The following is a 14339-nucleotide window of genomic DNA, read 5'->3' as shown; positions in this document are numbered from 1 at the left end:
AATGAATTGAATTTTCCACCAGCTGGTAATGTCTGTAGATGACTGACTGTTCATATACAGATGGGCTCTATTGTAATGTTATAAACAGCTGCAGATCTTAATATCAGCACCATTACATTTATATTGTTTTAGTTATAAGGGGGAGTTAAAGGGTGAGAGTATTTAAGCATTATCTTGTTAATATCCTGTTATAAGTGTTCTCTATCAGTCTCAGTTATTCCAGCTAAAATGTACATTTCTAGCCTCAAGATCTGTTTAGAATTTCTCAGGTGGTTTGCAAAATACAGTATTTTCTGTCCTTTTTATGATGTATATTTTACATTACTAACATCACTCACAGTTGCAGATGGGATCGAAAGGCTTCCGAGTGGCGCATCCAGTAAAGCCGCTCCGTGTGGAGTGCAGGGTATGCCCTATAGTCTGGACGTCGCGAGTTCGAGTCCAGGCTATTCCTTTGCCGACCGAGGACGGGAGCTTCCAGGGGGCGGCACTCAATTGGCCGAGCACCGCCCGCGGGGAGGGAGGGTTAGGTCGGCCAGGGTGTCCTCGGCTCACCGCGCACCAGCGACTCCTGTAGTCTGGGCGGGCTCCAGAAATTATCATTGCAAACCCCTTGGTTATTTGTAAAACTCAGTAATCCCGCTAGTTAATAAGCCTGGTACATAATGATCTAAGCAGAAACAGCAGCAGAGATAATAGGACAATAAGAGGGTGTTCCTTTAAGATCTGTTTAGATAATTAAAATGAACACAGTTGTGTGTAAACCCCACCCTGTGCTTGCAGCTATGAATGGGTACTTGATCTGGACAGCTTCCTAGCACTTCAGGCTATTTCTAGCATGTTTCTAATGGTTGCTGACCAAGCCGTTGCTAAAAAAGACAAACATTACACTTGTTTTAAAAGAACTAACAAAGGTACAAAACACACATTTTGGTCAAAGCAGATATCTGTAGATATTTTACTTTACCAACACATTAGTGCCCACTAAATGGATCTGGAATTCAGCAATTGGGTCATTTTTTTATTTGCAGATGCCAGCAAATTGCTGATCCACATTATTTTAAACATACCATTTTGCTGCAAGGGAGGAGGAAAGGAGATTACAGGGGAGTCAGTGGCTCAATGGCAGTAACCAAGATTAATGTTTCAACCACTGTTGCCTCAAAACATTTTCCATAATAAGTATCCATTAGTTGTACAGTATTCATTTTTCTTTTATTTAAAGGTTGTTTAGCTTTGTGAGTTCGTCTCCATAAGCTTTTAAACTGTGGAGTATCCATGTGATGTGCCATTTGAAAGACAAAATTGCACAGAGAAAACTTTATTAATTATCAGCATGCTGTAAGTCTTAATGTTTAACTCGAGTATGTGTATAGCACAGTCCTCTTTGTATTAATTAGTTTGTTCGAAAGTTGTTTTTCAAAAATAACCACAATGCTGCAAAGCATATAAAATAATGTAACAGTTTTGAGGGGTTGATTTTGAAGAGTAACTGCTATGAGAAATATTGTATTGGATTTTAGTCATTCGTTGTATTTTATTAGTTACGTGATATTCTCATCTGGTTTTCTCCAAGGATGCATTATATAAGATTAAAGTCAGCTAGTATTTCCTTTTATACAACAACACTGGATAAACCTTAACATATAGTAAGGTTAAGAAGTACAGAATAAATGCATATTACTTTGATACTGTTTTACAAAATACTGAGTTTTTAGCTGTCAATGACAGCCAACTGACTTGTCTACTGAGTGATTGGTTTGAGTGTTTACCTTCATATAACACTGTTGTGTTGTCTCTTTGTACAGGTATCATCCACCAGATGAAAGGAGATTATGAGACTGCACTGAAACTCCACAAAACTCATCTCTCCATCGCTCAGGAGCTCAGTGACTATGCCGCCCAAGGTAGGGCATATGGCAACATGGGGAATGCCTTTAACGCTTTGGGAATCTTCGACCAAGCTGTCAAGTACCATCGTCAGGAGCTGCAGATCTCCATGGAGGTGAATGACCGGGCGTCGCAAGCCTCTACGCATGGGAATCTAGCAGTAGCCTACCAGGCCTTAGGAGCCCATGACAGAGCCTTACAGCACTACCAAAACCACCTCAACATTGCCAGAGAGCTGCGTGACATTCAGAGCGAGGCCCGGGCCCTTAGCAACCTGGGCAACTTCCACTGCTCCAGAGGGGAGTTTCTTCAGGCTGTGCCCTACTATGAGCAGTACCTACGGCTGCCTGCTGAACTACAGGACATGGAAAGCGAAGGAAAGGTCTGTCATAACCTTGGCTATGCCCATTATTGCCTCAGGAACTACCAAGAGGCTGTGAAGTTCTACGAGCAGGATCTGGCTTTAGCTAAGGACTTGCATGACAAACTGAGCCAGGCAAAGGCCTACTGCAACTTGGGCCTAGCGTTCAAGGCTCTTGGGAACTACAACAAAGCAGAAGAATGCCAGAAATACCTCCTCTCCCTGGCCCAGTCCTTAAACAACTCACAGGCTAGGTTTCGGGCACTTGGCAACCTGGGGGATATCTTTGTGTGTAAGAAAGATGTGAATGGCGCAATTAAGTTTTATGAGCAGCAGCTGGCTTTGGCCCATCAGGTCAAGGAACGGAAGCTTGAGGCTAGTGCTTATGCAGCCTTGGGTGCCGCCTACAGGTTGATCCAGAAATACGATAAGGCCTTGGGATACCACACACAAGAGCTGGAGGTCTATCAAGAACTGAGTGACATACAGGGGGAATGCAAAGCACATGGGCATCTTGCCGCTGTGTATATGTCATTGGGGAAGTACACTATGGCCTTTAAATGCTATGAAGAGCAACTAGAACTGGGGCAGAAGTTGAAGGATCCGAGTATAGAGGCCCAGGTCTACGGGAACATGGGCATCACCAAAATGAACATGAATGTCATGGAAGAAGCCATTGGGTATTTTGAGCAGCAGTTGGCGATGCTACAGCAGTTGAACGGGAATGAGGCTGTGCTGGACCGAGGGAGGGGCTATGGGAATCTTGGGGATTGCTACGAGGCCTTGGGTGATTATGAGGAAGCCATTAAGTACTATGAACAATATCTGTCTGTGGCACAAAGCCTGAACCGCATGCAAGATCAAGCAAAGGCTTACCGGGGGCTTGGAAATGGACACAGGTAAGTGACTTCCAATGATACGCGCTTTTTTGTAAAATAATAATTCTGTTTTAAACAAAAACGCAATGGTGGGTAGCAGCTGCTGAAATTCCAAGAATTAGATTGACTGCCAAATATGAAGCTTAAAATTGTGAGAACCGTTTTTTGGCTCCAACTATTCTGCAATATATAACAGCTGCATCTCAGTTTCAGTCACAATGGGCAAGACAGCAGATCTGATTGTGTAAGTTATGACTATTGGTCTTAATAGCAGATTTCCACTTTGCTGAATAAATAAAAGCTGGTATTCATTGAGGAATGGTGACCACCCAGAAGAGTGTAGCCCACTGTAGACTTCAGATCAGTGCTGTACTGTTGCCTATGGTGACCATACTCCAATATTGACAATGCAGATGTTGCAGATGTTTCTTTTTGTTCATTAAACTGTATTAGTTATGCATGAAAATAGTATTGAAAGATGTACAAACAGCCAATGGTTTTATTAACACTTTACACAACTACATCTGACCATTGAACTGAGAGGTAACCACATTAGGCATTATTTAAATACTAAAAATAACATTAATACTTGTACCAGTAATTTGGTATTTTGATGTTGTTTATTTCTGATACTTTTAATTTAACTGAAACAATGGACTCATCAATTTTCAAGTGTGTTGCACAGAAAATGCTGTTTGTTTATTAATAATTGTTCGTGCATTACTCAACATCCATGTGGGAGTAATTCAATGTGTTTTAGTATTTAGCACATTTCTAAAATGCACAACTGTGCCTTTTCCTGCTAGTTTTAAAGAGTCGGAAGCTTCAGATATCATTTGTATTTCTTTTTTACATTTCCCTTACTATGTTATGGTGTGTAGAATCATTCAGAGTGGTTCTGTCTTCTCTTTCTCAAATACTGAGTTTTTCTTCCTCAAAATCGACCTTTTGTCTGGAGAATCCTAAGTGCTGGGACTGAACAGCCTTCCTCATTCCATTCAAATCACGTGACAATGTGATCTCTCAACTTGGCTCCACCTACTCTGTGTCTTTATAAACGTAGAGTTAGTGAGACTAGCCGAGTTCAAAGGTCCTATAATGACAATGTGTCGGTACTTGGCATTCTCCAGACAAGCTCAAAGCAGCTCAAAGCCAGGTGAAGGCAGATTTAGAGAAACACTCAGTATTGGAGCAACATTACACAGAACTACTGAAATGATTGCAAACACATTGGAAATATACATACCTGCCGTGTTGTCTCGGCAGGGCGATGGGAAGTCTGCAGCAGGCTCTGGTGTGTTTTGAGAAGCGGCTGGTGGTGGCTCATGAGCTTGGAGAATCTTTTAACAAGGCGCAGGCCTACGGGGAGCTGGGGAGTCTGCATAGCCAACTGGGAAACTACGAGCAGGCCATCTCCTGCCTGGAGAGGCAACTGAACATCGCTCGCGAGGTAAAAGACCGCATCCTGGAGAGCGCCGCCGCCTGTGGCCTGGGCGGGGTCTATCAGCACATGGGCGAGTACGACACAGCCCTGCAGTACCACCAGCTTGACCTGGAGATCTCAGAGGAGACCAATAACCCCACCTGCCAGGGACGGGCCTACGGGAACCTGGGGCTCACCTACGAGTCGCTGGGGAATTTTGAGAGGGCCGTGGTTTACCAGGAGCAGCACTTGAGCATTGCAGCCCAAATGAACGATTTGGTGGCCAAAACCGTGGCCTACAGCAGTCTAGGAAGGACCCACCATGCTTTGCAAAACTACTCCCAAGCAGTGATGTACTTACAAGAAGGTACGTTTAATATATGCATATATATACTGTGCAATACTTTATATCCACAAATATTAGTGGTCGATTGCCAAAAAAAATCCATTACCAATGCATTACCATTACTGTGTAGGTCTCACATTTTCCTGTATAAGATAAAAATAAAACTTAGGTAAAATTACTGCTTTCATTCACAGTAATCGATCACTTCCTTTCGAATGACTTGTGTGTTTTCAATGTCTCTGTGTTCCTTCATTTAACCTCATGAAGTACAACGGAAAGGTGTGCAGAAAAACAAACATTACAATGATATGATGTTAACAATGTGTGCTAATTAGGTAGGATTGACTGGAATTATTTTGTGAGCTCAATGCACTTTAAAGGAATGTGTTGTTTTGCATGGGCAGTAGTTTTTCCAGATACTTTACACTACAGCTCAAATGACAGGGTTCTTGGTTAACAAAATCTCCAGTCATGTTCTACTGGTTATTAAGAGTAGTTGTTGTTTTCTATAATGGAGTAATATAGTCAAATAAAAATACATTTTGGGGGTAAAATAAAGAACTGATATCCACACAGTTGTTCATCATTCCTGTGATTCTTTTTGGCATAAAACTGCACTTGTGAGATGATTTGCACATATAATTTACATATATTTGAACTTATGTGGTTTTATCCAAGTCAAAATTAAATAACTGAAATATTGATGGAGACTCTTAACTTGCTCAATTTACTGCACTAACCAGCCCCAGCCTTGTAGTTTAATTCACTGGAGTGCTGTACTACAGTATATTGACCCCCAGTGCCCTCGGTTCAATCAGTCCTGTAATAACGAGGGTTATGAGAGTTGCACCCTGATTTAAAGCTAACATTCCCATCACAAGCCATTCCTCAATTTAATACTGGAGTAGCAGGACAGAGGGGAGTTCCACGGACTGAATAAAACATTACCAGCCCCAGGCATAGCATTACAAGCCCCAGGCATAGCATTGTTTTGTGTGTCTGTAGTGTAAATTGCCTTGAAAAATGTCAGAGGTTGTAAACTCTGATTTATCGTGTAGAAATGGATTCTGCAGCAACAGCTGTGTTGAGATGGGGAATTTGCTGAGAATGTATTCAGGTAGCTGGGAGATTGGAGCACACCTTCTGTTTTCCTTTAGCCTGAACACATCGAATTGTATCTGACGTCTCCCGTCTCCCAGCGGTGTGAACAAATTCTCAACACTCGATCATTTTGGACACATGATTTGAACCACAAACGAATTAACCATTAAAGCTAATAAAATAATTCCACACATCTTACCTGTTTTCTATTGGATGAGTCACAAATGTGCAGTTCTGAAAGAAACACATCTACCAAAACTGTATTTCAATTGAAAAACATGATAATACACCAGGTAAAAGAAAGTTCCCAGTTTACTTACCTTACTTTGAGGAAATCTGTTACTGGTTCACTTCACCTCAGCAGTGTCTTCTGGGTCAAAGTATGTTACTGGCTGAAATCGCGTCAGTCAATGAGGGAAGCAGCGGATTGGTTATTGACAGGAAAGACGACAGTGAAGGGGAGGGGACACTTTCACTCTCAAGGAAGTGCATGTCTGAAATGTCTTTAACCTAGTGTAGTACCAGATTTCTACTGCAATGCTATAACATGTGTTTCTTTCAAAGCTGCACATTTGATATCTATAAGAAAACATTTGTGAATGCCAAGTAAGATTTGCTTCATTTTGTTAGCTGTAACCCGTTTAAGAAAATTGAAAAAACGTCGTAACAAAACACCACAAAAATGTAATTCCAGCTACACTAATTACTGAGATTAGAAACATTTAATTCAATTAAATAAGATAATTATAATAATTAGTGAGATCATTAAAATGTGTAGCAACTCACCATGGCTTCTCCGATTTCCTCTAGATATTATCTGATCATTTTCAAAGCGGTTGTTATCCTCCTTTCCCCGTCCATTGAGTGCATTGGGCAGCCGATTGCGGTACTTGTTGTAGATTGGCATTGGAGTACAGCAGGCTGTCAGGTTTTGATCCATCTATTGCATGTGACCTTGGGGGACAGGGAGCCCTTAGTCGTTTATCACTCCGGAGTCTACACATTTCACAATGACTGCCTTGGCAGCAGCTGGATTGCGATTACTTTTTAAAGATGCCTGGAATCAGAAATGAAATTACTAAACATATTAAAGGTCATCACATTTCAATGATAGATGTTGCAATAGGGCAGTGTACCATTTTTAATGCTCCTCATTAATTCTTCCTAACTGTGTGTAGTGGGCAGGGGTGTGTAATGCATTGCTGTTATGGATTATGAGTAGGGCGTCTGATTTTCGGGTGACATTTTTTTCCAAATTCGGGTGAATGCTTTTTTGAAAAATCGGGTAGAATTATTTAATGAAAAAATCGGGTGGATATTTTTTATATATAATCAAGAAAGAATAAATATTCAGGTTTTATTTGGAAAGAAATAAACAAATGCTTAAGCACCAAGTGTTGACAACAAAGTTGTCGTCAACAGTTTAAATCCCCAACATATGTGTATTCCCACATATGGAAACTTTTGACGACATCTATCTCTTCCCCCTTCTCTCTCTCTCTCTTTCTATCTCACACAAACACACATACTGTATATGGAGGCATTTCTTCATTCCAATCAAGTTTTATTTTGTAGTGGAGTTGCAAGTATAATTGCACACAGAACATACAGGAAAACTAAACAACTTTACTCCATGCTGTTTTACAAAGAGAAATGACCGACTGTTACATCTAAATGCTCTTGGCTTAAACACACACTCATAAAACAAATAACTGGGAAGAAAAGTGCACAAAAAAAGAAAAACCTTAAAGCTGTATTGCTGTAATATTGAAAAAGCAAAAAATTAACAAAGAAGCCACATTTTTGTAATAGGTAAATCAGCTTACCATTATCGGTGCCAGTTCTGCTCTGTTGCATTTGAATCACAGACAACTGTGACAACTGTATTCATATACAGTATGTGCCTATTCGGGGAGTTTTCTGGTTTAACCCGAATGCAGAAAAAAAGGGCGGGGCGGGGGGGGAATCGGGTTAAATCAGGTAAAACACAAAAATCAGACGTCCTAATTCTGACCCCTGCTGGTGAGATGAAGTGCTTGTGTAAAGGAACGTGGTTCTTGTTTGAGTGTTCCAGAACCCCCTACGTGTTTACGAGACACACATTGCTTTACTGTGATCAGTGTTGTCCATACAGCAGCGTTTTATTTTTAAACATAATCCTGATAGTTTTGATAAATCAATATATTTTTCAATTTGTACTTGCCGGGTGAGAGAGAATTTCTGTGCTAAGCATTGTCGTGTATCCTGATCATGCTCCCTCCTGCAACAGTGTTGGTTTTCTGTTCCCACAATGCAACAACTAATTTAAATCAGAGAATAAAAAATATCTTTAACTTGGCAAATGTTCCCGAGTAAAAATGTGAAGAAAAAAAATGAATGCCTTGGTTGCCCATGATATACGAATAAAAATCGGATTTGTTGAAAAATGTTATTTCTGCAATACGAAGAACGTGGGATGCAGCAAAGGTAAAGTATTGTGTTTCTTGTCAGCACTGCAAGGGGTTCAGTAACATTAAGGTATTCTCTTGGAATTTACAGTAGTCTCCACACACTCACTTGTGCCCATGTCTGCCTTTTTGTACACACACCCCTATCACTAAGACCTGATTCCTTTGCGGACCTGAGTAGTCCTTGACCTCCTGGTTATTCAAAGAACACAGAAAATGCATTACTGTCGTGCAGTTACACTGGTGTAGCACAGTTAAAGCATGGGTAAACATTGTAAAGCACAGAGGAATAGTAAAACAAAGAAAAACAAGACAAACTAGCTCAAATGCATAATATAAAAATAAAGCCTGGGAAAGGTGTTGTCCAAATTTACCGTGGTAAACTTTTATCAGGGTATAATTTCAGTTCAATAAAGAATTATTTAAATTACATTTTTATATTTTTTTGATGTCATAATTTATTCAAATGTCTTAGCTCATTATAAACTGAGGTGCTCATGAGTGGATCAAACTACTAATATCTGTTTAATAAACAATTCAAAAGAGCCTTTATTGTAATATAAAAATGTAGTCGACATTCATACGTACAGTAGAGATCAAGTCTATTTCCTTTATGACTGATGACTACCGCATTGTCTCTTACCGGAGTGCAAAATGTGTCGCAATACAAGACTCTTAACCCTCAAAGGGCCATACGCTCGACGGCCAGCTTGCTTGCTGAAGCAGGAGTCTAAAAGCACAGGTTTTGTGAAACAGGAAAGAGAAACTAAAGGTTAATTTGTAAACAGATAATCTACCAATTTGACCAATGGGATGTGCCCAGGTATATTATCCTAACATGAAGGCCCTCACCTACTGAAAAATGAAGCTGAAGTTTTGCACTTAGATTTTTCATAGTAAAAGAGACTTAATAAATACAACAGATGCATCGTCTTTTTCAATGTATTTAAAAACACTGAAAAAGACTTCCAGTCAAAAGGTTTGTCTTTGACGTTTCTTTTAGTATTTCTAAATTCAGCACTACTGAGTGAGAAATACAGCTGTGGCTAAAGACATTATTTAAAAAAAGAAAAAAACACTATATGAACATAATTAAGATTTTTTATTTAACATCATGCAATCAAAGAAACTACTACATTATATCGCAAAAGTCTACCGGAAGCCATAATAGTAGTACAGTATTTCATGTTAGGTTTCGAAATGTAGCGGCAGGGTAGCGACAAGAATGAGACTCCGAGGCAAGAAAGCTGCAGTGTAAGTGCTAAAGCACACATTTAATAAACAAAATAACACAAACAAAACACAGGAACAAATAAATTGGCACACGAGCCAAGACAAAAAGGTTTAAACAAAATACACAAATGTACACAAAAAACTGCTGTCAGGCTGGGCATTCGCCTTCACTGAACAGAGCTAAACGCACGCACGCACGCACGCACACCAGACTCCCTCTCCCAGACAAAGGATTTCTGCATGCATTTATGCAGATGGCCACTCCCCAGTTAGTACCAATCTGCACTAACTGGAGAGAGGCCACACCTGTGGTTGCTGGCAAAGACATTAACCCTGTCCCTGCCACAGTCACATTTTTCAATGTTCCTCTAAGTAGATGGAAAACTACAAAGCAGTATGTAATTCAATATGTTAACGTAACATTATTCAGCAGGTTTCATTTGATTTTATGAAGCAAAATGTGTTAATTCTATAGGGTGATGCAAACCTTTTGGCCATAGCTGTAGGTATGGATAATAACATTTATCGTAGTAACTTTCTCAAGCATTTTATTTGCCATCTTTTTAAAGATCTAGTTTTACACAGTGGGGAAAAGTGCATGCGGCCTTGAATTGAGTCACCATGTGTACTAGATCATATCTTATTACTGCATAAGGATTGTCTGTCCAACTCACCATTGGTTCAGATTAATGCAACATGAGATCATGTTTATTTCATATGCAATTACATTTAAATTGCTGGCAGTCAAAATTATGCATTACCCTCAGTGACACATACCAAACATTGTGTTTAGCAGCAGTCAGCATTTGGTGTTGCTGACTTCGGTTGGCCATAAACCTGAGGGAGTGTTTCTTGTAGGCTACCAGCTGGTCAAGCCTGTGCTTGGAACACAGCACAGTCACGCCTGGTATTTGTTTTCCTTGGCTTTCCTTATCACTTCCTTCCCTGATGAATATATATTCTCAAATTTTGTTATTTAGATGAACTCAGCACTTAGAAATGGAGGGACCATCGATACAGAACCCAATGTCAAGTTAAGTAACTGGGAGCAATGTTCTTGTGTTCAATAGGAGCCCACACAATGAAACCAGAGCTAATCAGCGCTGCATTTGGAAGGCTGGACTCAGAGGTGTAGAGGAATAGAGTTCCAGCTCTACATTGGCTCCTTCATCGTTGTGTGGGCAGCTTTTCTGAGGGACACTTTGAGTGTCAAGGGCTTTTGTTCTTTTGCAGCTTTTTGAAAATGGTTTAAAATACATGTTTACTACTAATACTAATACTGTAGTGAGTATATAAAGCATAAGAAAGCAACCATCTGCCATTAAAGATGTGCTCAAATTCCAGGCCATCTGTGTATAGACTTCACCACGGGGATAGACATACAATTCCTAAAATTAAAATACAACAACGTTGTTTGGGGGATTTATAATATTTTGTGTGTGTGTATATGGTGTCTTATTTTTTGTTGTCCAGCTGAAAGAGACATCATTTTGCACAGTTTGAGCAGCTCATGTTCACTTTGCTCTGCCTTCGGCTGGTACTATACAACGAGACGCTGGTTTTATAACAGGTGTCACGACTTAGTGTTACAGTACGTCTCAGCCGTGCTTTATTTGCTGTTCCGTTATTGAGCAATAACAGAACAGCTGACCTCCACAGAAAGCAATGGGAGAACAGTGTCTGTTTGTTGTATAATTTGAAAGCTAGTAAGTATTCTGCACAGGGGTTTAATGCCTGTGCTGTTTTAGGAAGAACACCTAATAGAATAGCTTGATAAGATAATTCATTTTGTTTTAAGCAAAAAAAAATATGGATTTCATATCTCATATTAGTAGTTTTTATAGAGTTACTCAAAATTGATTGATCTCTGATCTTCCAAAGAAGTCTTATAAATCTTCTATTATAGTAAGATGTCAAGAATAGTTATATGCTGTACCTTACTGTACTTACTGAGGAGAAAACAGTAGATTGAAACAGAGCCATACGCTTATGTCATGATTTTCACGGATACAAAAAAGCAGATTTATCAAGAGTAGAATTTCTTCAACCTAGTTCATTTCAAGTGAATTTGACCGCGATGCTGTTCTCATAAATACAAAAGGGTTTATATGTCAGCATTCTGGACAGTTAAATCGACAAGGGTGCTTTTAAAATTCTGCTGAAGCGAAGATATCATATTTTGGAAGCTATAGTAAGTGAACCTTTTTTTTAGTTTGTGTGGATTTTCTTTGATCATAAACAGCAGCAATGCAGGAGAACCTGACACTAGGATTGTTTTTCTTTCTTGGTGACTAGGTTTTATTAATGTACAATGTGTATGTACAAAGGTTAGAACAAGGTAATTGCAGGTTATAATAAATAATAATTCCATTTCTTTTAAATTGGGATAGAGGTAGTGACTTGAATTCAGTCTCCCCTCTTCTATGGTAAGACCAGTGTCACAGCTATATTATAAAAAGCGTATAATCCTTCAGGGGGGAGAGAGAGAGTACTGTGGTACACAAGTCACATTTCTCCATATATCTGGAAACCCACTTATCATTAAACTTGGTATTAACATTATTTAGCATGTGTTATTGAGTATATCAGATTCTGTGGATATAGGGGGTGTCTTCGTCCTTGTAAATGAATATTTGTATCTGCCAGTTTTGCCGTTTGGCTTGCACAGCTGTTCTGAGGTGAAGTAGTTTAGCAGTTTAGCAGTGGGATTTGAACCGGGGACCTCCTGGTTACAAGCCCTTTTCTTTAACCGCTGGACCACACAGCCACCTTGATCCAGCTTGATGGTTTTCTATTGATTGAAACTCAAATGCTTTCTTCTCGAGTTTCACTATTTCACACACACTACATTATAAGTATAAAATCAGGATTGGTGCTCCCTGTTTTGTTTTTATAATTTGCCCCACATGCAGCGGCAGCAGATTTCTTTGAAAGGTATTAATGATGACAAGGTTTCACAAGGTCTGTCTTTGTGTGTGTGTGAGTGTGTGTGTGTGTGCGTGCGTGTGTGGGTAACATGAACGCATTCCCTGAGATTACATAGGAAGCCAGTCTGCAAGGACATGCTCCGTTGTCTTTATTTAGAGTTGAGAGATTTAAAGGAGCACAATCAGCTACCATTGTCATCAATAATCAAAATGGACTAAAAGCGTTTATTTAGTCTATAAGAAGGGAATTTTTACTGACAGAAATGAAACATTTACTATGGAATTTGTTTCACTTTTAATGGAACTACCATAGGGGTATTTTTGCAGAAATGATGTTGACTATTTCCACATTCTTATGTTTCTACATGTGCATTGAATGTAGGCTCACTTGTGCAATTGTGCTTATTTTAAGGTTGTTTTTCCAGTTGCATCAATTTTAAAGGTGGGCAGCAGTGTGGAGTAGTGGTTAGGGCTCTGGACTCTTGACCGGAGGGTTGTGGGTTCAATCCGCCAGTGGAGGACACTGCTGTTGTACCCTTGAGCAAGGTACTTTACCTAGATTGCTCCAGTAAAAACCCAACTGTATAAATGGGTAATTGTATGTAAAATAATGTGATATCTGTATAATGTGAAATAATGTATAATGTGATGTCTTGTAACAATTGTCGCCCTGGATAAGGGCGTCAGCTAAGAAATAAATAATAATAATCTTTAAGCAAAATAATTTAAAATATTTATCTGAAGTTATCCAAAGATGGTGCTCACATTAACAAATGAATGCCAGGTAGGAAAAATGACCTTAAAATGGCCGAAATTTCACAAGTTGCCCACATAAGATTCAGATTACATTGGGGCAAAATAAAAAATATGGCAATATTAAGTTAATTTCTGTAAATATAACCTGTGTTAGTTTAACTGAAGATGAAACAACTTCCATAGTATATATTTTATTTTTGGCACTTGTAGGCACAGTTCCCATATCATAGACCCTTATTCAAAGTACAGTATTTTCTGTTGGATATAGTTGATGAATCCATTTACATTAAATATTGAATAGGAAGCATTCTGTACAGTGTCGAGTCCTGTTGGATTTCCAGTCTAGTTTGAATTAAAAGATGATCTTAAATGAATGTATTTTTAATTTAAACCCTTTTGACTTGGATACATGTTAGCAGAAAGCATTTATACCAGAAACAATCCCACACTGCTTCTGAAGCGAACGCGACTCAAACAAACCAGCAGTTTAAGTGTCTGGTACAGCTGTTCCAGTCAATGCATTTTAATACACAGAGCTGTCAAAAAAGTCATCAGAATAATTCCTCAGAAAGGAATTTTTTCTTTTACATTTTTTGGCAGGCGATTCTTTTCCTCCCCTCGAATAAAGACCTGCATCAATATTATAAAATCCCCATTAGCTACAGGATCTCAACCTCACAAAAGGAAATATGACATTTCATTATGAGAAGGGGGTGGGCTTTGAAAGTCTGCAGTATTCAGTAGCAATGATATGTGAAGGTAGCCATTGCCTTGACAAACGGCCCTTTAAAATGCTTTGTCTTTAGTCTCATCATTAAGCGGAATGGTTCCTCTCCAACAGGCTTGAGGCTGGCGGAGCAGCTGGGCCGGAGGGAAGATGAGGCCAAAATCCGACACCGCCTGGGGCTCTCGCTGTGGGCCAGCAGGAACCTTGAGGAAGCCCAGCACCAGGTAACAGCCAGCTGCATGCACGCTGC

General features: G+C 39.6%; 1 protein-coding gene across 3 annotated transcripts in view; it reads left to right on the top strand.

Moving 5' to 3' along the window:
- LOC117428232 (tetratricopeptide repeat protein 28) overlaps positions 1 to 14339 on the top strand; it is a 445426-nt gene that overhangs the window by 364270 nt on the left and 66817 nt on the right. For all 3 annotated transcript variants that reach the window (XM_058994785.1, XM_058994784.1, XM_058994786.1), the window contains 3 exons: positions 1809 to 3150; positions 4396 to 4919; positions 14204 to 14313. In XM_058994785.1, coding sequence (XP_058850768.1) covers positions 1809 to 3150; positions 4396 to 4919; positions 14204 to 14313 — 1976 coding nt within the window. The remainder of the gene's footprint in view (positions 1 to 1808; positions 3151 to 4395; positions 4920 to 14203; positions 14314 to 14339) is intronic.

This window comes from Acipenser ruthenus, chromosome 21 (assembly GCF_902713425.1).
Source record: "Acipenser ruthenus chromosome 21, fAciRut3.2 maternal haplotype, whole genome shotgun sequence".
Lineage (NCBI taxonomy): Eukaryota > Metazoa > Chordata > Actinopteri > Acipenseriformes > Acipenseridae > Acipenser > Acipenser ruthenus.
Note: the sequence above shows the minus strand (reverse complement) of the source record. Positions and strands in the feature narration are given on the sequence as shown.